The 25,586-nt window shown below is 49.8% G+C and overlaps 2 protein-coding genes across 11 annotated transcripts; one reads left to right on the top strand and one right to left on the bottom strand.

Moving 5' to 3' along the window:
* The first annotated feature begins 245 nt into the window (after window positions 1-245).
* gas8 (growth arrest specific 8) lies at window positions 246-4,434 on the top strand. 2 transcript variants are annotated; one of them, XM_014474299.2, is made up of 11 exons: window positions 246-544; window positions 678-767; window positions 1,660-1,857; window positions 1,930-2,136; window positions 2,204-2,258; window positions 2,335-2,540; window positions 2,675-2,842; window positions 2,923-3,009; window positions 3,088-3,297; window positions 3,970-4,035; window positions 4,100-4,434. In XM_014474299.2, the coding sequence occupies exons 1-11, from the start codon at window positions 542-544 to the stop codon at window positions 4,211-4,213; spliced, it is 1,404 nt and encodes a 467-aa protein (XP_014329785.2). In that variant the 5' UTR covers window positions 246-541; the 3' UTR covers window positions 4,214-4,434. The 2 variants fall into 2 exon arrangements, with proteins under 2 accessions (XP_014329785.2, XP_023188968.1); XM_023333200.1 differs by having other exon boundaries at window positions 247-544; window positions 4,103-4,434.
* Window positions 4,435-4,537: 103 nt separating this feature from the next.
* Window positions 4,538-25,310, bottom strand: LOC102225398 (kinesin-like protein KIF16B). Of its 9 annotated transcripts, XM_023333195.1 has the most exons (28): window positions 24,948-25,302; window positions 21,822-21,891; window positions 21,630-21,743; window positions 21,442-21,558; window positions 19,940-20,037; window positions 19,620-19,729; window positions 19,292-19,434; window positions 19,054-19,222; window positions 18,848-18,979; window positions 18,606-18,781; window positions 16,849-16,914; window positions 16,678-16,737; window positions 16,469-16,588; window positions 16,340-16,391; window positions 16,123-16,260; window positions 15,570-15,652; window positions 15,399-15,487; window positions 14,284-14,316; window positions 14,009-14,062; window positions 11,952-13,160; window positions 11,716-11,874; window positions 11,547-11,652; window positions 11,387-11,434; window positions 11,110-11,157; window positions 6,741-6,863; window positions 5,794-5,883; window positions 5,603-5,686; window positions 4,538-5,091 (listed from the first exon to the last, which is right to left on the bottom strand). In XM_023333195.1, exons 1-28 carry the CDS (start codon window positions 24,992-24,994, stop codon window positions 4,930-4,932), a joined length of 3,900 nt encoding a protein of 1,299 aa, XP_023188963.1. In that variant the 5' UTR covers window positions 24,995-25,302; the 3' UTR covers window positions 4,538-4,929. The 9 variants fall into 9 exon arrangements, with proteins under 9 accessions (XP_023188963.1, XP_023188964.1, XP_023188966.1 ...); XM_023333196.1 differs by lacking the exon at window positions 11,387-11,434; XM_023333198.1 differs by lacking the exons at window positions 11,387-11,434; window positions 14,284-14,316.
* Between the last annotated feature and the right edge of the window lie 276 nt (window positions 25,311-25,586).

Raw genomic sequence — 25,586 nt, 5'->3', positions numbered from 1 at the left:
TGTGAATGAAGAAAGCACAATGAAATTTAAAAAATAGCAACAAGTAAAATAATAAGTCTCTCAATAAATATAAAATGGTTTGAAATGTTAAAGTTCTTTTATTTTTATTTAGTTTTTTATTTGAGCTGAGCCAGTATTTTATAATCTCTCATCTAACGATATCATATAGATATAGAAAATGATTAATTTTTAAATGTTTACAGTCAGGAATGTCTACATTTATGAAGTTAAGGTGAACGTGACGTCAGATTAAATAGATTAAATTTCACGGAAGTTTGATTCGTTCGGTCCGGTGAAAAGAGACTCAAAATGATATTTGACGACCTGACTTTTAAATATATTGCTTTGGTTTTAGTTTTATTTAATTTTGAAGAGGAATATTTAGACTGGGGGTTACTTGAAACTTTGTTTCTGTCACGTGACCGCGTTGCCATGGCAGCGCCTCATGTTGCTATTCCCGCAGATCTGCGGTTCGCTTCGCGTTCCTGAAACCTGCGGGGTTTAAATCTGCTGCTGCTGTGGAGCCGATCGGTGAAATAAGATGGTGAGGAAATATTTATTTTCATCAATAACTTGGTAGATGTCGGCATCACGGTGCGGTTCAAAGTTCTGTTAGCATGGTAGCTTAGCATCAGCAGCTCTAACGGTGTGGATGTCTCCGGGTTTCCCACCTCCAGCCGCCGAAGAACAGAAACAAGAAGTCCGGGAAGGGGAAGCCCTCCGCGGTGGTGGACGCTCTGTCCACGGAGGAGATGTCCAAGGACCAGGTGGGAGCCGCTGGTTGATGCTAGTGAGGCTAACTGGTGTTTGTTCACTCTTTAGTTAATCTGTGTAACCGAATAAAAAACATTTCAGTCCGGTTCTGACCAATCCGGAACCGATTCAACCCGTCGGAACCAACATGAAGCAGGTTAATGTTAGAGAGGAGGAACCGGGAATCGAACCACCGAACTGTGGATTAGCCCTGAAAGCGCGCGCAGCTCCATCTGCTGGAGAACAGGAGGAATTACAACAAAAATCTAAACATCTGATTGGTCAGAACGAGGCCGCTGTTTAAACCTCAGAGTAACGGAGCGGATCTCTCTCTGCTGCTGCTGGTTTCAGTTTTACATCAGATTTTACTTAAATCCATATCATTTTCACCACAATTTAGGCAACATATTCCAAATGTGTTATTGTTTCATACGGTTACGTCATTCTGTACTGTGGACTGTTTATGTTGCAACAGCGGATTATGATTATTTTAATTACATATAATTTAAAATTTCTCTTTCAACTAGTAGCAATAAAGAATACATTTGTCACTTCATATTTATATCAACGTACAAGCATAATAATATGTTTGAATGAGAAGTGATATTATCGGTACGTATGATTGATAAAGTATTTATAAAACCTGAGGAGGATGAAGTCAGGAGACATAGCAGACCGGCACCTGACTGTGGATTTAAAGGGCTCTCTGTGAGCGCAGTCTGCCTGTAATTCACCACAGAACAAGAAAGTTCTGTTAGGATTCGGGTTCATCTGGTTCTGATGAGGCCTGTTTGACAGATTAAAATAACCTTTAAGCAGGGATTAAACATGTTTTCAGTGGTTCTGAGTTGGACCAGTAGCCGGTCCGGTCCGGTGCGGTCCGGCTGACGGAGTGTCCCCCTGCAGCTGGAAGAGCACGTGGTGCGGCTGCGGGAGGAGCTGGACCGGGAGCGCGAGGAGCGGAGCTACTTCCAGCTGGAGCGCGATAAGATCCGCGGCCTGTGGGAAATCTCCCGGCGGCGGCTGGAGGAGGCGGAGGCGGAGCTGAGGGACGGCGTCCGGCAGAGGGACGAGGCCGCGCAGCGCCACCGTGTCGAGATAACGGTGAGTTCTGTCGAAGCGTGACCTCTGACCCCGCCTCTTGGTCCAGATCCTTAATCTGTGTCGGGTTTTCAGGTCTACAAGCAGAAGCTGAAGCACGTCTTGTCCGAGCAGCACAACGCCGTCTGTGAGATGAAGACGGACGCCATCTCCTCTTCCTCGCTGCTCCGGGACCGGAACACCGGGTCGGAGCTGGATCTGCAGCGGCAGCTCCAGGATCTGCAGGCGGCTGGCGAGCAGAAGATGATCCAGGAGCACGGCGCCGCTAAGGAGCTGCAGTTGGTGAGGAGACCACACAACGCTCTTCATCTCCTCTTCCTCTTTGTCTCACCCTCCTCTTCCTCCTCAGAAGCACCAGGCGGAGCTGATGAGGCTCGGTAACGAGTACGAGCGGCAGATCCACGGTGAGCTCCTCTTCCTCACCGTTCTTCCTCCTCCTCTGTCCTGCTTCATGCCGCCGGTCGGCCGCTTCCTCCCCAGAGCTGGAGATGAGTTTCCACCAGAGGGCGCACTCCCTGATGCAGGCGGAGGTCAGGAAGCGCCGCGCGGCCGTCAGCGAGGTGGAGCAGCGGATGAAGAGCCACATGGAATCGCTGATGGAGGAACACGACCGAGTCCTACGCAAAGGAGAGGAATACTTCTCCCGAATTCAGAGGAACCAGCAGGAGGAGCTGGACAGGTGGAAGGTAAGCAGGAAGCTCTGGAGTAGATCCCTCTGGATCCCCTGGAGTCGATCCCACTAGGTCCTCTGGAGTAGATCCCTCTGGATCCTCTTTAGTAGATCCCTCTGGATCCCCTGAGCCCTCCCTCTCTGTTCCAGGGCGAGCTGAAGAAGCTGCAGAACCAGAAGCTGCGGTGGGAGAAGAAGATCTCAGCAGCTCAGCAGGAGAACCAGCGTCTGAAGACGACGCTGCAGGAGGTCCAGCAGAAGCTGCCGGAGCTGCACAGACGGCTACAGGAGCACCAGCACTCCAAGCAAAGGATGGAGGTAAGGGGGCGGAGCCAACACCTGGAAGCTGCTCAGCGCTGATGGTGCTGCTGATGATGATGATGATGGTGTGTGAGCAGGAGTACCGAGCTCAGCAGAAGCTGGTTGATCAGGAGCTCAGAGACTTGACGGTGGAACACGAGCTGCTGCTGCAGGCCTTCCACAAGGTAAACCTCCTTCCTCCCTCCTGCTCCTTCCTCTTCCTCCTGCTCCTCCCTGCCGACCCCTCCAGGTGTTCCCTGCAGGTGCAGCAGGAGCGTGACGAGCTGCTGAGGAGGCAGACTCAGAGCATCCTGGACGTCCAGCAGAGGAGCGGCCTGAAGAAGATCCTGCTGCAGAGGAAGATGGAGGCGCTGAGCCAGACTCTGGAGAAGAAGGAGGCGCAGCTGAGCGCCGCGCTGTCCGTCTGCAGCGTGGAGCCCACGGCGCGCAGCAACGCCGCCCTCAAGCTGCAGGTAAGAGGCCGGAGGGCCGCTCCGCTGGGCGGCACCGGAACTTCTCCACAGGTTCTGATCAGGAGCAGAAACACCGGGAGGAGTTTAACTCAGGAACAGCTGATTCATCCTGAAGGGAAACCAGACGGTTGTTCAGTCAGCTGCCTGAGATTTTACTTTTACTGGCGCAAAAACACGTTGAAGTATTTCTACTCTCAGTACTTCCTGTCTGCAGCCTCCAAACACGGCAGCAGCTCTTCTTCAGCTTCCTGTGAACACAAAGTTAGAATCCGCCCTGCAGGAGAGGAGAAGGTCTGGAAGAAGAGAAATCTTCATCCTCCGCACTGAACTCATCATTCTGGTTTCTCTGGAATGTTGGAGGCACAGCAGCAAGGAGTTCGTTAGCTTAGCAACAACCTAGCTGATGACATCACAGAGTGTTAGCTTAGCAACTGAACTGATGACATCACAGAGTCGCCACCAGGTTCATAATAGTTGAGAAACTCCTCCTCAGAAAACATGGAGTAAAACTTTAAGCTAACATTGCTAGAAGCTAGTTAGCATGTTGCTACATAAGCTAGCAGAATGGCCTAATTCCAGGTTCTAATGTGAACTAGCAGCTTTCAGGAAGTGAAGGAGTGACTCCGGTTCTCCTGGGATTATCCGAGTCTGAAACCTGTTTCCTGTTTCCAGGAGATCCTGGAGTCCAAACGGACCGCCATGGAGGCTCTGCAGCTGGACCTGGACCAGGGCGCCCAGGTCAGTGTACCTGCAGCTTCCTGGTTCCTGTCCTGCAGCCGCTGACATCCTGTATGTCTTCCAGCAGCTGCTGCGCCCCCTGCAGGATGACGTGGAGGTCGCCGTTGTCCCGCCGCTCCGCTCTCCCTCCAGACCCGCCGAGCCGGTTCCAGAGGAACCTGGACCGGACCGGTGGTGACCGGAACGGATCCGACTGTTCATGTTTTTCTGCTGAACTTGGATCAATTCGGAGCCAGAAACCTGCTGGCAGGTTCATGATGCTGCTACTACTGCTGACATCATCAACGGCGTGGAGCTTTCTCACCACTGCGCCTCGATCGCCCCAAACCATCCAACCACTGCTGGTTAGGCCCCGCCCCCTCCATAGAGCTTCCTGTGTCGAAGTCATCATGAAATAAACTGATCTCGCATCCGATTGGCCAGCTGTTAGGGCTAGCCCCGCCCCTCACTAATGGCCAACAAATCAAAACGCTGCAAGAAAAATAAGGAGAAAATGAAGATATTCAGATTTTATTGAATCAGATTTATTTTGTATATTTCAGACATTTTTACATTTAAATAATTATTTCCAGTTTCATCGTCTCTCCAGCAGGTTTTGGTCCAACCTGCCGTCGGTTCTGATCCGATTTCATCGGCTCATAATTTATTGATTTATAGCAGCAAACTTTGTTTCTACAGAGAAGCTGCCGATCTTCTCCACAACCCTTCGGATCCAGAACTTTGGTTCTGTTCCTTCGTGTCCTGAGCAGAACCAGAACCAGGCGGGTTCTGTAGTCTGAGCCGACCTGAAGCTTCTGCCCTCCAGAGCGGATCGACTCGTCCTGCAAGACCAAACAGGAGAACCACCAGAACCACATAAAGAGGCAAGTCCAGACCTCCGTGGCCGGTTCTGTCTCAGCCGGTTCCGTGGCTACTGGACTCGAAGACGCCCTTCTTGAAGAATGGAGAAAACTCGCAGATGTTGAACTTGGACAGTCGGAAAACGCCGTCCTCATCGGGTTTGAGAGGAGAACCAGAGCAGGACAGCATGACCCGGAACAGGTTCCTCAGGTACCACTGGGGAGACGGGCAGACGGGTCATCAGAACCACCAAAACCCTAAAGCCCTTATCAGAATTATTAGCTCTGCTAATCGCTAAGAGCTAATTGCTAAGCAAAGTTGATAATTAGCATAAGCTAATGCTAAAGCGCTAAGCAGCTAACCGTGTTGATACAAGACGTACATCAATAACATGTCACTGCGCAGTCTGTCGCCCCCTACAGGATCAGATCTGCCACTGCACTCCTGCAGTTTGTCCTTTGGATCAGATTTTTCTCTCGGTTTCAGTTTTACAGTCGTTGAGTTTTTCTAACTGTTGCGGTACGACTTCAGTCAGAAAGCAGCAGGACGTTTTATTTACTGTAGACCTACAGCAATGCATTCTGGGTACAGAATAAACATTTACTGCATCACAGCTGGAGGCTCTAAACAATCCACGGGAATCTAGGATTGCACGTTTAATAAAGTTTATAAAAAGACACTATGAGAGGACCCATAGGCCCGGTTCCGGTTGCCGGTCCGGTCGTACCTCCAGGTGGCTGCGGCGCTCCGATACCATCCGCTCGTCCCGGTTCCCAAACAGCTTCTTCGGAGGAAACTCCAGAGCCGCCAGCTGGAAAACAAAGACCATCAGAACAGAACCAGAACTACGATCAGGCCCGGTTCTGGACAACAGTTTCATCAGAACCAGAACCAACGGGTCAGGTTCTGGCGGCTCACCTCCGGATATTTGGACTTCAGGCTCCTGTGCATTTCTCTGAAGCGGCTGTAGCGTCTGAACACGGTCCAGCTGTCGTCCATCACCGAGACCTGATGAAGACAGAGCAGCTCTTCATCACTGGGTCGACCTGCTGGGGAACCGGGCCCAGCAGAACCGGGGCCAGCAGAACCCTCAGCGCCTCCCAGAGACCAAACCTGAAACTGATTTGTAAACTTTGATTAAAATCGGATTCAGGCGTGAATCTCTGTTCGGTTCTTTCTGGTTTCAAAACAGAAAAACTGCAAAAACTAAAAGCCTAAATGTAAAATTTAATTTAAAAATTAATAATGTAACTTTTGCTTTAGCTTTAAAATGAATCCATGGAGGTTTTAATAAGTAGCAACAGTGGAAATGACAGAAGTCAAAGCAGAAGTTGGTGAAAACGAGTTCAGGTTTGAGTCCAAACATCCTGATGGAGAAATTCAGTATATAGAAAAATAGTCCTGTTCATTTTTATTTAGCTTAGTTTTAAAACTTAAGAACAAAAACCCACCAGATTATTCTGTTTTCTTTGCTGCATTTTGAAACTGAAAAACCAAAGAACAAACCAAACACGGCACAAAACAGACGGCAATAAAATCAGAAATATGGAAACATGATTTATGTCTACATTGTTTTATTTCCATAAGAGCCCAAACTAAATAAAGACCTTGTGAATCTAAAGTCTTACTTTATGGAGCCGCTGGTTATTTTGGGGAGCGTTGAGAAACAGCAGCTGGTTTTAGTCACACTAAGCGCTCCAGGTTTCATACTGGTTTTACTGGTTCTGCTCGTCCTCAGCTCCCTCAGAAAGCCATCTTTGGATTTTCTGTTATAGTTTTAAATGTGTCGTTTCGCTCCTGAAGTTTCCACGGCGACCTGATCCTGTAGAAATGGATGTAAACGTACCTGAGCCGAGCGGACTCACCTTGACCTCAAACTCGAAGTGTTCGTCCTTGCCCTGGCCGCGCAGGACGTAGCGCGGGATGCTCACCCTGACGGGCTCCTTGGTGGCGGCGCAGAGCGTCCCGGCCGGGCGCGACATCAGATGCTGCGCACAAATCACCAAAACCAGGCGGGAAACAGACGGAAAGAGGAGCAGACGGTAAACGATCAACCCGGAACAAGCTGGGAAAAAATGACGAGATCTAAGAAACGCTCAAACAACCATCGTTAAAATGGATAAAATCTTTATTTAGTTTCAAATCAATTACAAACACGCTGTGCAAAATTCAACGTTGATGTATTTGGCTGTGAAATAATAAAAACAGTGAATGACTTCATCATTCCCCCTTTGTAAACAAACATTCATCTTCAGTCAGCAGCAGATTCTCTGTTGCAGGTTTAAATTCAGTCTTTGTGATTTCAATAAGCTACTAAAAAGTTAAAAACATTTTAAATTTCGTGTTTTAGGTCTTTAATCTATCTGCTGGCTCCATCTTCAGATGCACAGATGGTTGATGAGGATCTGAGCTTCTGCAGAGCAGCCGAAACTTAACTTCCAGGATTCACACCGAGCGCCGCGGGAGGGAACATCGGCGGAGCGCCGTCTTGGCTCCACCTTCCGTTTCGGAGTTTGCTGATTGCGATTTGTGAAGACGATGTCGACGTTGAAGCAGGCCTCGTTCCTCCTGACCAGCAGACACCGGATGTCCGAACGCCGCCGCAGCTTCAGTCCCTGGAACTGCGGCTGGACGGGAACCCGGCTGGAGCCCCGCGGCGCCGGGTGAAACACTCCGTCCTCCTGCAGGAGAGCAACGTGAGTGTCGGTCAGGAGGAACTGGAGCAGAGAGTCCTGGTGCAGCCGGACGCTGCTGTAGAGCAGGGGACAAATGTCCGCCAGGGAAGGTTTGCCGGGGCCGTCCATGTTCCCGTGGACGATGTAGAGCAGGTCCGCTAGGACCCGCTTGAACCTGGAAGTGAGGTTCAGACCGATGTCTGAGACGATGTCAGGAACCCGGGAGGTCCAATCCAGAGACAGAGCCACGAGGTCCTGCGACAGCAGCGGGTGACTCTCCGTCACCTCAGAGAACGTCTCCGGACAGCGAGCCTTCAGCACCGCCTTACAGAACTCCTGTGTGAGCTCCTGGTTGTGAGTGAAGACCGCCAGAACCGAGTCCTCCCTGGATCCGATCAGACGGACATGCTGCCCTGCCAAGCTGATCTGGACCTCCCGGATCTCCATAAGGTCAAAGTGACGGAAGAGACGGAGGGTGTCCGATGAGTCCTGGCCAGCTGAAACTACCGTCAGGTCCTGTTCTGACAGAAGGAGGCAGACTGGTTCTGGACTGGGTTGGTCATAGCTAGCCGCTCTGAGCCAGAAGATGCTCAGGATCCTCCTACCTGGTCTTTGAGAAGACAGAGGTTCAGTTCTGTCAATGACCTGCTGGAATGACAGACTACGAAGCTGTGCCAGAGCTGGTGGCAACTCAATTAGACTCTGATAAAACTCCTCTGGGCGGCAGTCCTCTGGACCAGCATTTCTGATCGAGGACACAGAGCCCTTCGGCCACAATGACATGGCATTCAAACCAAACCCTTGAGCGGTACTGGACAGATCCACCAAGGAGACTTTGTTTTCCAGAACAGAGTGAGGTTTTGGTGCAAGTTTTGTTGTCTGGATCAGTGGATAATCCCTGGACCTCATGGTGACGTACTGAGAAACGGCATACTTCATATCGTCGACTCCCACATTTCGGATGAAATCTCTTGTGCCCTGAATTCGTCTCTCTGCATCCTTGTAAACATCTGAAAGTTTTCCTGTGAAGTATCCTAAAACGTGGCTCCTGTTCGTCTCACTTGGATCTTGGCTGGAACCTTTTTCTGAGCTCTGTAATGTTGTTGGTTGACCGCTGGGAAGTTCTGCTTCCCCTGCTCTCCACGGGTACAAGGCCTGGTTCTTGACTTTTGTAACATAGTCCCAAAGGTTTGACTTACTGGTCGTCATGTTCACTAGTTTTTCATTTTCCTCTTGTTTGTTGAGACCACTGATGGCATGGATATCCTGACTCTCAGGCCCATCTGACCTCCAGGGGTGAAGGGTTTGATTCCTAACCTTTGCAATATAATCCCAAACGTTATTCCTGGTGGAGGATACCCTTTCTGCAGCATCACCTCCGTCTTCTTCTGTTTCATCACTGACTGACCTCGTGTCCTGCTTGGAGCTGATATAGTCTCGACCAGAACTCAGCCACTTGAGCAGGTCAGACTCTCTGGTCGTCCACGGGTGCAGAGTTTGGCTCCTGACTTTAGAAACATAATCCCAAATGTAGCTCCTGTTGGTCAGTTCCTGCTTTGCTGATGCCTCTTTGTCTTGTTCCAACTCTTCATCGCCTTCCAGGTTTAACCTTTGATTTTTGACATTTTCAAGGTTCTCCAGGAAGTTGTTCCCATTGTCTGACTCCTCTAGCTTAGCTGGACCATTGCCGGCGTCTGCTGGATCTTGCTCAGAGATGATAAACTCGCTGCCAGAGCTTTGAGGCTTTAACAGTTCAGACTTATCTGCTCTCTCTGTTTCATCAGCTCCATTCTTGACATTTTCAAGCTGGTCTAAAACGTTCTTCCTATCCAACATTTGGTTCATCGGTTGGTAGGAGTCATGTTTTGAGTCCTGTCCAAAGTTGATAAAATCGTCAGAGATGTGAGAATCGAAAGGTTCCACCTGATTTTGAACGTCGATGTCATCTGAAACACGGCTCTCACAGTCCAGGAGCTTCTCCACTTCTTGCTTCATCTCTTCGTTAGCGTCGGCTTTCCAAACTTGCTCAGACTCGATTAACTCCTTGCCAGAACCTTGCAGTTTTGAAAGATCCAACTCCTGTGCTGCATGACTGAGAACGTTCTGGGCTTGGTTCTTGGCATTTTTGAGATCCTCTAATTGGTGGTACAGATGGGCCGATAAATCCTCTGCTTCCAGCTTCACTGAACCTTTGACCTCTTCTTGTGAATCTTGTTTGTGGCTGATCTGAAGCTTTGAAAGTTCTGGGTCTTCAAATGTCTGATCATTGATTGTTTTCTCAGAATAAAATGTTTTGTTCAACATTTTCCCCAGATCCTCAGAATTAGAGAGGATATAATAACCGGTCATGTTGTTGGTTCCACTCAGTTGGTTGGTCGCTTTGTAGCAACAATCAGGGCCACAAACAGCTTGGAACTCCTTCCTTCCAAGAATGTTTACTTCTCCTTCCCACCATTTTTCCTTGTCCAGATGTTTTTCGATCAGGAGTTTATCAGAGGACTCCAGCTGTTTTTCTCTCTGAGGCTCCAGGAGTTCAGTCTTCGGTTCCTCGTCGAGGTGCGAGTTTGCCTCAAACCCCGGAGGAGCCAGGAGGTTAGACCAGCAGGCGTTCTGTGAGCACAAGGGGGAAGTCCGTGACTACATCGCCAAGAAGGACGGCAAATGTGCGTAAATTAAACCGAAGTCCACGATTCACCCAATCAGAATTACAGTCCAACCACCAGGTGAGAAACGAGACATTTAAAGTGACATCAAGAGGTTGACATGCAAATTACGCACCATTGCTTTAGACAAAGGATGATTTAAAATAATTTGGGTTGAAGTTTTAATCCGTTTCCTATAGGCATGAAGATAATTTGATTATTTAATCTAATGATTCTTCTCCCACAGCGGAGCAAAACTTTCCGACGCAAACTGGATTTTCATACAGACTCAAAACTGTTCACACAGTCCACTGTAGCATGACACCGCTTAGCTAGCTGCACCTCACCTAGCGCTGGATTTTAAAGATGGAAAATCTGGATTTCCTCTGGAAGGTTTTCATAACGCTCCTGTTCCAACCCTGCAGATCCTGATTAGCCAGCAGGATCTCCCTGATCCGGGTCCATTTTTGGTTCCGGACTCATCCAGCAGGGTCTGGAGGTGCTGCTCCAACCCAGAGAGCCGGTGCCTGCGGAACCGACCCGGATCGGCCGGACCGCTGACCCCACAATCACTTCAGTGGACGATTTTAACCGGAACAGAGCCGCAGACCGAAGCGGACCAAAACACTCTTCAGTGTGGAAGCTGCTACAGAGAAAGATGCCAGGGCAGCCATTTTGACTGGACAAGGGTCAACCTGGGCCGGTTTCTAGTCCATCTTAACAACAGATGCTAAAAACAGCTTTGAATGCCAACTGCACATAAAGTTCTGCTCTCACACCCAGTGTGACGGCTCCTCTCTCCTAATACAGATAATTAGCGTACTCAGCTGACAAGAAAAATTAACTTCATGATGAATTAACTTCATGCAGTTTACATGCAGAATAAATGACCAATAACTCATGATCATAAGTCTCACCTCATACTTCAGCCTTTGTGGATTTATGTTCTGCAGTTTTTCCTCTTCCTGAAAACAAAAATTAAAAATTAACAGCATCACAAAACAAAAATAAACCAATTTTCCCATCAGACCAACAACCAGCTGGATTTACTAGATTAAGGTTTATTTCAGAGGAGAAGAGGAACAGATCCAAGAACAAGCCGGACAAAATAAACCCAGGAAACCACCATCATCATCATCATCATCATTAGGGTCATGCAGGGGTCAAGGTCAAGGTCAGGGCTCCTGAGCTTACCTCGTCTGTTAGCCTAACAGAGCTACAGTCGCTAACTTCCTCCTCGTCCTGCAGAGTCGAACAGCTGAAATTCAGTTCTGGACAAACAAGCTACATCTGACAGAACTCTACAGAACCGACGACTAGACCCGACTCAGAAGTCTGGGGTCAAAGGTCGTACCCTGAGAGACTCGCAGGACACGGACAGATCCACGCCGCCGCCGTTCAGGAAGTTCATCTTCCTAAGTCGTCGCTGCACTTCCTCCTCGATGTAGGCGTTGATCCTGCTGGAGCATCAGAGCCTTACAGCCGGACCGGAACTTGAACCGGAACCGGAACCAGAACCCTACCTGTCATCGGACAGCGGCAGCAGCGGGTTCAGACTCTGCATGTGTCCGACCGGGGAGCTGCTGTGACCCATCTTCTCCTCGGTTCCGACCAACTGGGCCCGGTTCTGGTTCTCGCTCTCGCTGATGTGCCGCCGCAGCTCCTGGATCTCCTGCTCCACCCTGCAGAACAGAACCGGAGTCCTGAGTTCGGGTCGGACCGGCCGGGTCGGGTAGAACGACCGGAACCAGAAGCGGACCTGCGGAGGTCCGGCTGGGCGCGGCGCCGGTCGGGCCTCAGGGCGGCGTGGCGGCGCTCCAGCCGGGCCACGGCCTGCTCCAGCGCCTCCCGCTGCTGCGCCTCCCTCCAGGCCAGGATCTCCCTCTCCTTGCGCCGGACCTTCTCCTCCTGCCGCGCCACGTTGGCCGTGAACTCGCAGCTCTCCTGCAGCTGCTGCAGCTGCTGCGCGCCGTTCCAGTGCAGGTGCAGCTTGTCCTGCGTCTCCTCCAGCTCCTTCTCCACCTGGAACAGCGTGTTGTCCAGGCCGGCCGGCGCCACGCCACCTCGCCGCTGCAGCACCTCCTGCGCCCGCTGCTGCTCCTCCACGAGCGCCGGCAGCACACTGGCGGCCATGTTGGCCAGCTGCCGCTCCTTGAAGTGCAGGCGGTGCTGCGCCTGGCGGAGCACCGTCTCCTCCTGGCCGCCGCCATCCTGCGGTGCCCTCTGCTGGCGTTCCTTCAGGCTGCGTGCGAGCTGCTGCAGCGAGCTCCTCTCTGCTGTCACCTCCTGCTGCAGCAGCTCCCTCTGCTGCTGCAGCGCCTCCTGCAGCCGCTGCAGCTCGTCCACCTGCGCCTCCTTGAAGGCGAGGTACTGCTTCTGGACAGAGCGCGCCTCCTTAGCGGCGTCCTCGCCGTCCGTGCGCTCGGCGGCTTCCTTGGCGCGCAGCAGCGCCTCCCTGATCTCCGCCAGCGCACGCCGCTCCTCCTCCAAGCGCCGCGCATCATCTCTGGCCAGCAGCGCTGCCGCCGCCTCCTGTGCCTCCCGCAGCTGCTCCTCCAGCCGGGAGACCAAACTCAGCTGCTCCCGCTCCTGCTCCTCCAGCCGCTGCCGCTCCGCCTCCAGGCGCGCCTGCTGCTCCTCGCGCTCCCTCTGCAGCCGCTGCAGCTCGCGGCAGATCTCCGTCTGCTCCTCCACCTCTCGTTCCTCCTCCTGCTGCAGCTTCCTGCGCTGCAGAGCCACCTCCTGGACCTCAGAGCGCCGCTCCTCCTCGAAGCGCTCCTTCTCGGCAAGGAAGTCCCGCAGGCGGCTCTCGATGTCCTGGCTGCGGCGGCGCAGGCTCTCCTCCTGCCGCAGGATACGCTGCTGCACCTCCTGCGACTCCTTGCGCTGACTCTCCACCTCCTGCTGGAGGCGCTCCAGCTCCGCCTTCTCACTCAGCTGCTTCTCCTCCATCTCCTTGATCAGCCTCCTGCAGAAATACGAACACAGAAACTGGACGTTAACACCGCGGGTCATTCCGCCCAAATTTTGGTCTGACAGGCAGCAGTCATGGAGGCCAACAAACCAGTAAATGCAACCAAAAAAATGCTGCAACCGCAGGAAACGGAAGCAAAAATAAAACGCTGCAAACTGGCTCCACTAACGTTGTTCCTCCAGACCACCAGGGGGCACCGACCGAATTGTCTGCAACCAGAACCTCAGTAAAGACGGTTTATTCAGAAGAAAATTAGAGGAAGAAAAGGTTCATCATCCTTCATGTCTCCTACAATATTATAGAACAGGCCCCAGACTCCCCCTAGTGGTCTGGAGGATTTCTGTTCAGTGGAGCAAGTTTACAGCATTATATATTTGATGTTTTTGCCTTTTTCAGCATTTTAAGTTTTGCTTTTATTTCCTGTAGTTGTATGTTTTAGAGTTTGCATCATTAATTGCTTCTGCGATGTTAATGACCCATAGATCTCATTAATCTGTGAAATTAAGGATAAAATTCCTGGCCGGTCCCAGAGGAACTCCTCAGGGTTCGCAGCTGGGATCCTTCTCATTTCCAGACAAAATGGCTCCGGTTTCATCAGCAGAAAGAGGCGGGCTCACGAGGAACAGCAGCCAATCAAAACGCTCTGAGATCCACATTTATAACTCTGAGTTATAAATAATAAAACAAAATAATTTGAGCTTTAACAACAATAAAATGTGAGATTATGATTATGTTGCAGCATCTGCCTCTAGCAGCCACAACAGGCAGACACGTTAGCGGACATGCTAAGTGACATGCTAAGTGACAGCCGGCCTATCGTTGGGAGGACAGCGCCGGTTTACCTCTTCATCTCCAGCTTCTCCAGCTCTTCTCTCTGCTGCCTCTCGAACTCCAGCCTGTGGAGACAAACACTGTTAGCATACCGTTAGCATCTTCTGAGGGACACCAGAGGACGTGACGGGCCGAGTGGACGGAGGCGGCAAATAAAAACAAGCTGGAGGTGAAACTCCAGGGACGACAGAGGGTCTGGTGTTGGACAGTGAGGACAGGAGCAGCAAGCTGATGGCAGACAGACAGGTGGACGGACGGGACAGTTAGACAGGAAGTGGACGACTACCTGAGGAAGACGGGGCCCTTCTGAGTGAAGAGACTGCCAACGGGACAGGGACATAGTTAGTCCTGGTTCAGATCCAATCAGCTCAGATCAATAACTAATAATCATAACAGTTCTTCTTCTGTGGTGCCGAGTCAAAATTGAACTGTTTCTATTCTCCGAAAAATGATTAAATTCGAAGACAAAAGGCTAAAACTCCCTTAAAATCAACATGAAACGGAAAATAAAACCAAGACTGAGGCAAACAGAAGGAAACCAGGAAGATGAAGAAATATTAGGAAAAACGGAAAAGTAGAAAACTTGTTTTACACGTTTACTTTTTACCCAAAACCTTCAGCTAAAGGAATCAGTTCACCTGGTTCCTTTAGCTAAAGGAATCAGTTCACCTGGTTCCTTTAGCTAAAGGAATCAGTTCACCTGGTTCCTTTAGCTAAAAGAATCAGTTCACCTGATCCTTCAGCTAAAAGAATCAGTTCACCTGATCCTTCAGCTCAAGGAATCAGTTCACCTAATTCCTCAGCTCAAGGAGTCAGTTCACCTAATTCCTCAGCTCAAGGAATCAGTTCACCTGGTTCCTTTAGCTAAAGGAATCAGTTCACCTGGTTCAGTTGAAGGAAGCAGGCTGAAGTTAAAATGAAGTTAGAGATTATGGGATGCTTAAAACCTTCGACTGGAAACATTTGTGTTTCCTGTCACTTCTGCACTTTTTCCTTCCACTCAACTTTCAGTCAGAGAGCCAGTACATAGCTCTCTGACTGGTTTCGGTATTTATGGAGGAGATCTGCTGCTTGGGTCTGCAGATCTGGATGGCGGAGTCCAGAACCCGTCCAGGTCCGGATTAAAAAACCTGCATTGATCTGATGCAACGTTTGGTTTTCATTCTCTGAACCAGAATCAACTTTAACATCTAGAACGTGTCGCTCTGGTTGAAACTCATGAATTTAAAAGGTTTCACCGAATGGCAGAAAAATTCATTCCTGGTGCTGCTGTGATTCTGTCGGCTCCTTCATGGAGGAAACGTCTTGATACGGGAGCTTCAGGCGCCGATCAACTGATAAATGTGAGATTCTCAGAACCAGAACCACGGCAGGATGTGAGGTTCTGACGGTCAGACTCACCCCGGGTTGTAGAGCATCACGGTGGACAGGTTCTCACAGGACTTGGACAGGTCCGTCATGGACAGGCTGAACGAGGACAGGAGGCCGCTCTGAGGAGACAGAACAGGTTCTACAGAACTTCCTGGACTCACCTGAACGTCCCCTAAACGTCCCCACCGCCCCTGAACTCACCTTCCTTTTCTCCCTGAGCTTGGCCGCTTCCTTCGGATGGTTGAAGCGAAACATGTTGGTCCGGCCCAGCAGAATAACGGCTCCTGCACCACAGACAGAAGGTCAACAAGTTAATGACAGATCGAGTTCCCAGAACCAGAACCGCTTTAGAAACTTCAGAAAAACAGGAGAGACCCGATGAACAAACCAGTGAACATTAAAAAGGAAACCTGAAAGAATCCACAGATATGAAGAAGAGCTTCATGTTCTCATCGTGACACACAGAAGAAAACAGTAGAGTCATTTCGGTGCCTTAGCGTTAGCTTCTGCTAACTATCATGTGGGTGTAGCGCTTTAGCGTTAGCTTCTGCTAACTATCATGTGGGTGTAGCGCTTTAGCGTTAGCTTCTGCTAACTATCATGTGGGTTTGCAGCTTCAGTGGAACCTTGATTAGCTCTTCAGATTTAGTGAAGCTAACTTGTAGTTAGCAGTGTCCACTGCAGACCAGAACCTTTCTAGTTACACCAGGCAGTGAAATACGCTGAAAATATTCGGGTTCTTTTGGATCCTCACCCTGGTTGAGTTGGACCGGCGCCGCCACCAGAACCCCGTTGACTGAACACTGAGCCCCGCCGAGCGGCACCAGGGTAACCGTCCCGTTCTGGTTCTCAAACACACAGTGCTCGCTCTCCAGGTCCAGGCCGTGCAGAACTGCAGGAGCAGAGCAGAACATGAGCCCAGAACCAGAACCAGATCCACCAGTGGTCTTCATCAGGCGGAGAAGACTCACTGATGTCCTGTTCGCCGGATGCGTCCTCCCGGCCCACGTACGTCCGTCCCTCCTAAGACACAAAACACACATTTCCTGAGCAACCTGAACGCCTCGCGGCCCAATTCCAGTCCGACCCGACGGCACCACCTTCAGGTGGTAAAGGATGATGCCGGTGCTGAGCAGGTCGTCGTCGATGCCAATGAGGTGAGGCAGCTCCGAGTCCAGAACCACGCCGATGCCCTCCTTCCTCAGAGCCAGTGTCTCCTCCTGCAGCGCAAAGGAGGAGGAGTCTGACTGGACCGGACCGGCTGAACAGAATCGGCCCGGCCCGGACCGGCTGAACAGAGCCCTCTTACCTTCAGGATGTTCTGCGTCTCGTTCCATTTGTTGGTCCACTCCTTGGTCAGCTCCAGAACCTGCGGACCAGAACAGCAGAGTGAGCCATCGACCGGGACGCCCGGTGGACCTCAGGAGGCTTTCAGAACGTTTCCGTCCTCCATCTTGTCTGAGCACTGATGTGGACCGACCCGGGCCTCGTTCTGGTGCAGCTTCTCCTCCATGCTCAGAGCCGTGGGCGAGTCCAGCAGAGCGATCTGAACCAGAGGGAGGGAAAACCGTTGATTATCGCCAAGGAAACCATGATGCTGCCATTACCAGGACCGGTTATTGGGTCGCTGAAACCATTTTAAAAGCAGCTCTGCTGCTTCACTGACTGATGGGATTATTTTTATTATATTAATGAACTACACTGCCTGGCCAAAACAAAAGTCTCCACCTGGATTTAACTAAGCAAATAGGTACAAGCCTCCTATTGGATAAGTACTGATTATCTTTCAGCTGGCAACAAGTTATTTAACCCCAGCTGATGCAATGAGTAACTCCTCATTTCTTAAACAACCATGGCAAAAGACACATCCTGTGGTCGTGGAAAAGACGTTAGTCTGTTTAAGAAGGGTCAAATCATTGGCATGCATCAAGCAGAGAAAACATCTAAGGAGATTGCAGAAACTACTAGAATTGGGTTAAGAACTGTCCAACGCATCATTAAAAACTGGAAGGATGGTGGGGAACCATCGTCTTCCAGGAAGAAATGTGGTCGGAAAAAATCCTGAATGATCATGATCGGCGATTACTTAAACGTTTGGTCAAATCAAATCGAAGAAAAACAGCAGAACTCAGGAGTATGTTTAATTGTGAACGCAAAAGCATTTCCACACGCACAATGCGAAGGGAACTCAAGGGGTTGGGATTGAACAGCTGTGTAGCTGTAAGAAAACCTCTAATCAGTAAGGCTACCCAGAAAAAAAGGCTTCAGTTTGCTAGGGAGCATAAAGATTGGACTCTGGAGGAATGGAAGAGGGTCATGTGGTCTGATGAGTCCAGATTTACCCTGTTCCAGAGTGATGGGGCATCAGGGTAAGAAGAGAGGCAGGTGAAGTGATGCACCCATCATGCCTAGTGCCTACTGTACAAGCCTGTGGGGGCAGTGCTATGATCTGGGGTTGCTGCAGTTGGTCAGGTCTAGGTTCAGCAACATTGTGGCCCAAAGAATGAGGTCAGCTGACTACCTGAATATACTGAATGACCAGGTTATTCCATCAATGGATTTGGTCTTCCCAAATGGAACGGGCATATTCCAAGATGACAATGCCAGGATTCATGGGGCTCATATTGTGAAAGAGTGGTTCAGGGAGCATGAGACATCTTTTTCACACATGGATTGGCCACCACAGAGTCCAGACCTTAACCCCATTGAGAATCTTTGGGATGTGCTGGAGAAGTGGTCAGACTCTCCCATCATCAATACAAGATCTTGGTGAAAGATTAATGCAACACTGGATGGAAATAAATCTTGTGACACTGCAGAAGCTTATTGAAACAATGCCACAGCGAATGCGGGCTGTAATCAGAGCTAAAGGCGGTCCAACAAAATATTAGAGAGTGTGACCATTTTTTGGTGCCGACTTTTTTTTTGGCCAGGCAGTGTACAACGTTGTCATAAAGATACCAGATTTAGCAAAATGCCAACGATCAACAACTCTAAAACATGTCCTTTAGGTGAACCGTCATGAAGCAGAGACTCTGGTTTCTGGAGCACCTCAGGGTTCGGCGCTCGGCCCGCTAGTTATGTTGATATTTAGCTAAACTGATCCGTAAACCCAGTCAGTGAGGCGTCTTCATTTTCGGAGGTTATCGTAGTGAGTCGTCTACAGAAGAGTCGTTATAATTTGATGTTTCTGGTATTAAATGCAGCGTGGCGCCGTTTGCCGCCCAGAGCGTTTACCTGGTTTCCCTGCAGCAGCAGCGCCTTGAGCCGGGCGATCTCCGCCCGCAGCTCCCTGATCAGCCGGACGTTGGAGTCCTCGTTGACGGTGGGTTTGTTGATGATGTTCTTGGCTCGGTTGGCGTAGCGCAGAGTGCTGAGCGTCTCGCCGTAGTTCACGTCGGCGGGGGAGATGGCTGCGATGACCAAATAGTTAGGGCTTTTATTTTGAAGAGCTGCTTACCTCGGGCGGCGGCGCTCACTTGCGATCATGATGGTCTTGGCGTTCCCGCCCAGGCTGTCCTTCAGCAGCCAGGTCAGCACCGAGTCTCTGTAGGGGACGAAAACAGTCTTCTTCTTCTGGTTGGCGTTCCCGCCGTCCGGCGCCATGTCGGCTGGGCGGAAACAGAGACGACGGGTCAGAACCGGAGCGGCAGCCGCAGCGGCGCCTTCACTCGGCGGTCCTGACCCAGAGCGGAGATGACGTTTCCCAGCGTGACCAGCGACTTGTTGATGTTCCCGCCCTCCTTCAGCCGGGCGCCAGTGGCGCCGGTGGCGTCAGCGCGCTCGCTGCCGGCCAGGTCCACCAGGTGGATCTTACTCACCGTCTCGCTCGGCATCTCTGCGTCAAACTTGGCCTGAAATCAGACGCAGCAGTCACTTCAGCCTGCCGACACGAAGCCGTGGGATTGGCCGGCGCCACCCACCTGCGTGAAGTTGATGGTGAAGATGGCGTGGGAGCGGCTGCTGACGTCGTTCATGCCGGTGCTGGCGGTGGTGCGGTTGATGTTCCCCGCCTCCATCAGCTCCTCCACGTCGCTGTAGTTCTGCACCAGGTGTTTGGACAGGTCTGCGCCGCAACACACCACACTAATCAGAAAAACTGAAAACACTCTGGAAACTGAAAACACACTGAAACCACGCAAAACGTTCATTGCCCATAGAAACACACCAGAAAGACATAAAAACATGTTATGAATTTTAGAAACTCGGGTTAAAAAACATGAAGCGCTGATGAATCACTGCGATCGCTACCTTCCACGTACGGCCCGTCCTTGGGATGCTCGCGGACCCGCAGGTTGTAGGTGTGGCTGGACTTCCTCCTCAGCAGGTCTCTGACTCGCTCGTTGTAGATCTCCAGGTAGCTGGAGGGACGACAGGTCAATTGGGAGTTCTGGTATTCGACCCGTCTGGGTTCTGGTTCAGTTTGTCTCCAGGAAATGAGGCAAATATAACCAGATAAAGAGAAAGTGTGTCGCCATGGCGACTCCCGCCTTCTCTGGCAGCAGTGGGCTTCCCCCCAGAGCCGGAGGCGGGGCCGCAGCGCCACCTGGAGGTGCAGGTGGTGGACTCACCTGACCTCGATGCGGAACGAAGCTTCGTCTCGCCGCGACGCGTCAGCGATCCGACTGAACAGACCCTCGCAGATCCTGGGGATCAGACCGGCGTCGCCCTGAGAAGAAAACGGCCCGTTACCATGGAAACGCTGATGCCTCATTCTGAGTTGACTGCAAATTTTCCACTAAAACAATCAGAACTTTGAGTTCCAGTAACACTGGCTCTGACCTGCAGGGGGCAGCGTTTCCTGCCACTCTCCTGCCCCCAGAAAGGATCTGTTTTATACAAATAAATAAATTTAAATATTTTATGAAAATGATTTCACTCTACGCTTAATTTTAAATAAAGTCATATAATTGGGGGTATTTTTAGTGGCGGGTCGTCAAAGTTCTGATTTAAAGAATAAAATTTTCATGTCCAAAATGTCCGCTTGCTATTTTCTTCTATTCGTAGAGTTTGATGGTTTAATGATGGAAAATATAGCAAAATTCCTCCAGTAGAGCCACAAAAAAAGAAGAAAAACAAAGCAAGAGGAAAACTCTCCTTCCTTTCTGACTCTCCTGCGTTTTGAATCCACGGTTTTCGTTGTGAATCTGATCTAAATGAACTGAACTCTTCAGTTCCAGAAGAACTGGCCTGATGTTCAGTTCATTCAGGTCTCCAGGTCATACTGCGTTCATTCAGCAGCAGAAGAAGAAACAGCTCCTGGTTGATCCAATCAGAGCCAGACTGAGCGCTTCCCTGAGGGACTCCTCTGACCGTCTATCAGCAGAGATTATTCTGTTTGCCTGGAGATCAGAGAACGAAGGCTGATTCAATTATCAGGGCGAACAGACGAACCGGCCGCCTGCAGGACAACCAGATCATCCGATCAGGAGACACGGCGGCGCCACACACGGCCAAGATGGCCGCCGCGGCGCTCCGTTTACGGCGGTAAAGATGGCCGCCGCGGCGCTCCGTTTACGGCGGTAAAGATGGCCGCCGCGGCGCTCCGTTTACGGCGGTAAAGATGGCCGCCGCGGCACTCTGTCTGTCGAATCTCCGACCAAACCCTGCTGAGACTCTCAGCCAGAAACCGAGGGTCAAAGGTCGTGGCTCATTTCTCTCAGAGAAATCAACCCACACACTCCTAAATGGAGGAGCACCCAACCAAAGCCCAGCGCTGTGGAAAGCTGACTTGGACTAGGCCATCACTCCAAGATTTCATTTGTTTGTTTTTGTTTTTAATAAATTTTTCCAGGATTTTTTTTCCTCCCATTAAATTCCCTCAAAATTCCTGGTAAAGAAGAAAAAAAACCTTCGGCTTCCTTCAGTGGTTGGGCAAATCACCGCAACACGATGAACTGAATTTCTCCCAATAAGCCAACCAGTCTGACCAGAAGCAGCTACTGGTTTCCACCGGACAAACTTTCCCTCTCTGCTCTCATTGGACGGACGTCCACACAAACGGATCAATAGTCGGCCGTCTCCACGGCGACCAGCTGTCCAGCCGTTACTGGGAACCAGTGTGAGTTCTTACTGGGACGCCCATCATGGTGTAGGACTTTCCGGATCCGGTCTGTCCGTAGGCGAACACGCAGGCGTTGTATCCCTCGAAGGCCGCCTTCAGCACGTCGGAGCCCAGGTCCCCGAACACCTGCGGAGGTCAGAGGTCAAAGGTCACAGCAGCCCCGTTGCGGCTCCACCGCCGCGCGCCGCCAGCCTCACCGTTTCCTGGGAGACGAAGGCGCGGCTCCGTCCGTCCGTCGAGTCGTAGGAGAAATCGTAGGTGAAGGTTCTGATCCGTTCCCTCATCGAGTCGCCGACCACACCCTCTGGGACCTGAGGGGCAGAAACACCAAGGCTCTGGTTCTGACTGGCACCGGTTCAGACCAGAACCAGAACCAGAACCCAACTAACCTTCAGGTTAGTGATGCTGGTCTTGCTTCCCTCCATCCTGATGATGCATTTGGCCTCCAGCTCGTTCTCCCTGGAGGAGAAAACATCTGGGTCAACATCTGGTTCCGACCCGCTTCTGGTTTAAACCAGAACAAAAATTTAAATGTTAAAGATTCTCAAGTCTGAGCGACATTTACAGCTGACGCATCACGTTCCTGAACAGGTCACGAGTAGGCCTGTTGCGATAAACGATAAATCAATTAATCGTACATCTTTGCCTAAAATCATTAGCAGACTAAAAGGTTTCAGTCTGAGCTGTTTTAGGGTCTCTGTCTCTTTAAATCCAATCAAGCTGCTGCTGGCCACGCCCCCAACTCAACGTTTACACTCAAATGTGAAAATGGGTGCAAACAGATAAACAATCAAACAACCGTACATTTTTGACCAGCAGTAGTGGAGCCTCCTGCACATCCAACCAGAATGCAGCAACTGGTTCCTGGATGGTGAGTGAACAGCAAAACTCTGGTCTTTTCCAGCAGCCATTGTACAGCAGGAAAACCAGCTGACCCAAAGGGATGGGCTCGGCCGGGGTTGCTAGGTAACGGAGGGGAACTCTGCTGGGGTTGCTAGGTAACGGTCTGTTCCTGCTGATTTGTGACATTACATTCTGGAGGTTTTTGAAAAAACATTAAATTATTTGTAAAAGCAGCCTGGTGGTTTTGTTTAAGCGTCTGTTAGTAGAGACAGAAGAGACTAAAATGAAGAACAAATTGTGCAAAAAGTGAATTTTAAACCACAGGGCTGCTTTAGAACCAGAGCTGCACGATGGGAGGAAGACATCGTAAATGATCATAAATAGAAATACCATTTATTGTCCCACACAAAGAAATTCAGGCGTATGAAGGTTCACTCAAAACATTGTGAAAAAGTGTTAAAAATCCATCCGTTTTCTAACGTCTTTGTCCCTCATGGGGTCAGAAGGTGCTGGTGCTTCCAGCTGTCAGCGGGCGAGAGGCGACACAGGGACAGACAGGACAAACAACCAGGCACACACACACACACACACACACACACACACACACACACACCTAGGGAGAATTTAAAGAGACCAATCAACATGTTTCTGGACTGGGAGGAAGCAGGAGAACCAGGGAGAACCCACCAGCACAGGGAGAACATGCAGACTCCATGCAGACAGAATCGAACCCAGGACCTTCTTGCTGCAAGGCAACAGCTCTACCCACTGCACCACTGTGCAGCCCCATGTTTTATATATGCTAACTGTAAAGCAGCAAAAGGGAATAGTTCAAGTCTGGATGAGTGACAGGAAAACATGGAGGTTTGATAAACCCGACTCATTTCTATTCAATATGTAGCGACTAAACGAACATGAGAACAATAAAACTGAGGCGCGGTTTATGAAGGAGAAGGAAGCTAAAAGAATTTCCTGGTTCATCGTCGGATCGAGGTTTATGGAGCAACAAAATGTCCAGAAATTCAGTTTAATGATGTTTAACCACCTGCCTGCCGCACCAATCAGCTGACTGGTAAAAACCTGCAGCGAGATCAAATCCTCATCCAATACTCACATCCAAACAAAAATACACACAAAACTACAGATATTAACAGAAAAAAACAGAAATACTTTTCACAAGCCAACCAGAAAACAAGCAAATTAATAAACTACTAAAACAGCCAAAATACATAAAACCAGTCAGATGAGAAGTGACAACAGAACCAGACGGACTCAGGCTCTGCTGAGGCTCAGAGGTTCTGGACCGGTTCTGCACCTCCCTCTGCCTGGGCTGCAGGTTGATGCGCCGCCGCTCCAGAACCGGCCCGACTTCAGCAGAAATCTGCTATCTGACAGCAACAACAACAACGTTACGTAAAGTTGGCACGCTGCAGGGAAGTTGGGTCAAAGGTCACTGCTGTGCAGGAGAACGGGTTGGGTTTGGTATGAGCGACGGTTCTGGAACCGAACTTCATGTAAAGAACCTCAGAGTCCAAAACCACCAGAGATCATTCTCACCAAAACTCCTGGTTTGCTTTAAAACTTAAAATAATATTTATTAACATGATTTATTGATTTCACCAGATTATAAAATAAGGAATCATTTTAGAACATTTCTAAGAGGAAGTTCTGTTATAAAAAAAAAACATAAATAGAGTAAATGTTAAAAAACCCATTTCAAAGATTGGAGAGAGAAGCAGATCAATGTTACTGTTTGGGCAAAGCAATAATGAGATAAGATTAATAATCAGTCAATATCAAATCAATTCCTCAAAATGTTTCTGTTGTTTCTTCAGAAATTATTTGAACACATTTTAAATTCAATTAATAAACTTTTACTATTAATTTATTTCCATAAAATCAGTAAAATGTCTGATTTCTGCAGGAAATATGAAGCTGCTTCTGGATGCAGAGACATCAAACTGATGAAGAGGAGGAAGACTGAGGAAGACTATAGAGGAGGAGGAAGGTCAGACAGAAGATTACTCCTCTGACTTCATCATAACCCAGAATGATATCTGAATCATTCTGGGTTATGATAATCTGATATCAACCAGATTACAGTCGAAATGTTGAGAAATGTTGATGCCACATGAATATTGGAGACTGAATGAATTAATTTGTCCTCTAATTTCTTCGTTTGGGATTATTGGTTCACAAAACCTCAACATGAAGACCAGACGTGTTAGAAAGATGCAGAAACTTTTCACTCTTTAGCCATTTAAACGTTACATATTTTTTAAAATCTCCACACAAGAGCAGCCTCCAGCCCATACATGATGGAGGAAATCCTCCCAAACTCCGGTCAGAAAGACCAGAAATTACTTTTAAAAACGGCTGAACTTCATAAACAGACAATGTTCCGACCCGACCCCGTGGGAAACGGTCGGAACCAGAACCTTCGGGTCTGGACTCGCATGTGTGTGAATAATTCCGAGTGTTCATTTAGAGCAGAAAGAATTTGAGGTGTTACCTGCGGACACCTGCTGCCCCGCATTAAGGCCAAAACCAGCCGCAAACTGGGAGAAAACATCCACAAATTAACCTTTACCACAGCAGCGGTCAATACAGAAACAAACATCCATCCGAAACCCACAGAAGGAACCCAGAAAACCACCGCGTCCGCCACTCACCGCCTGTTCATCGGCCTGACCCGCACAGCCACCCGGACAGACGCCATCTTTCATCCCGCTGCAGCGCGCGCTGTCCCGGTCACTCAGCCTCCGGCTTCCCGCTCCTCTTTATAGCAGCAGCTAGCTCCTGGCTAACAGAGCAGGGGGCAAAGGTCCGGAGATAACCGGCGGTCTGACGGCCAAACTCTGTTGATAGCAATGGGGGAGGAGGCGAGGAATTCCTGCCTGGATAAATGTTATCGGAGCCGGGGAGCACCGAGTCACAGCCGCGGCATGAACCGGATCACGTCCCGGATCCCGGTCATCGGCAGACCGCTAGCTTAGCGTGACCGGCTGCTTCATCAGCTGATAAAAACAATAGGATTTATGGAAGGCCTGAGGGGACAAAAATGTTTTCTGGGCTATCGATGTTCTGGACAAAAAAATAATAATTACCAAAACGGGAGACATTTTTAAAAATTGTTTCCCTAGAAAGCATTCTGTGGGACATGTATTTTTTATTTTTTACATTCTCTCAAAAGCTTTACATTCCCATGCAAAACATTTGCTTCTCCTCACAATCATATTTTTTACTAGTCAGTTCATGTTGCACCTTGAAAACTGAAAGTCTTCCTGCCAGATACGGATTTTGTAAGGCTT

This window comes from Xiphophorus maculatus, chromosome 5 (assembly GCF_002775205.1).
Source record: "Xiphophorus maculatus strain JP 163 A chromosome 5, X_maculatus-5.0-male, whole genome shotgun sequence".
NCBI lineage: Eukaryota > Metazoa > Chordata > Actinopteri > Cyprinodontiformes > Poeciliidae > Xiphophorus > Xiphophorus maculatus.
This window is presented reverse-complemented; position numbering and strand designations above follow the sequence as displayed.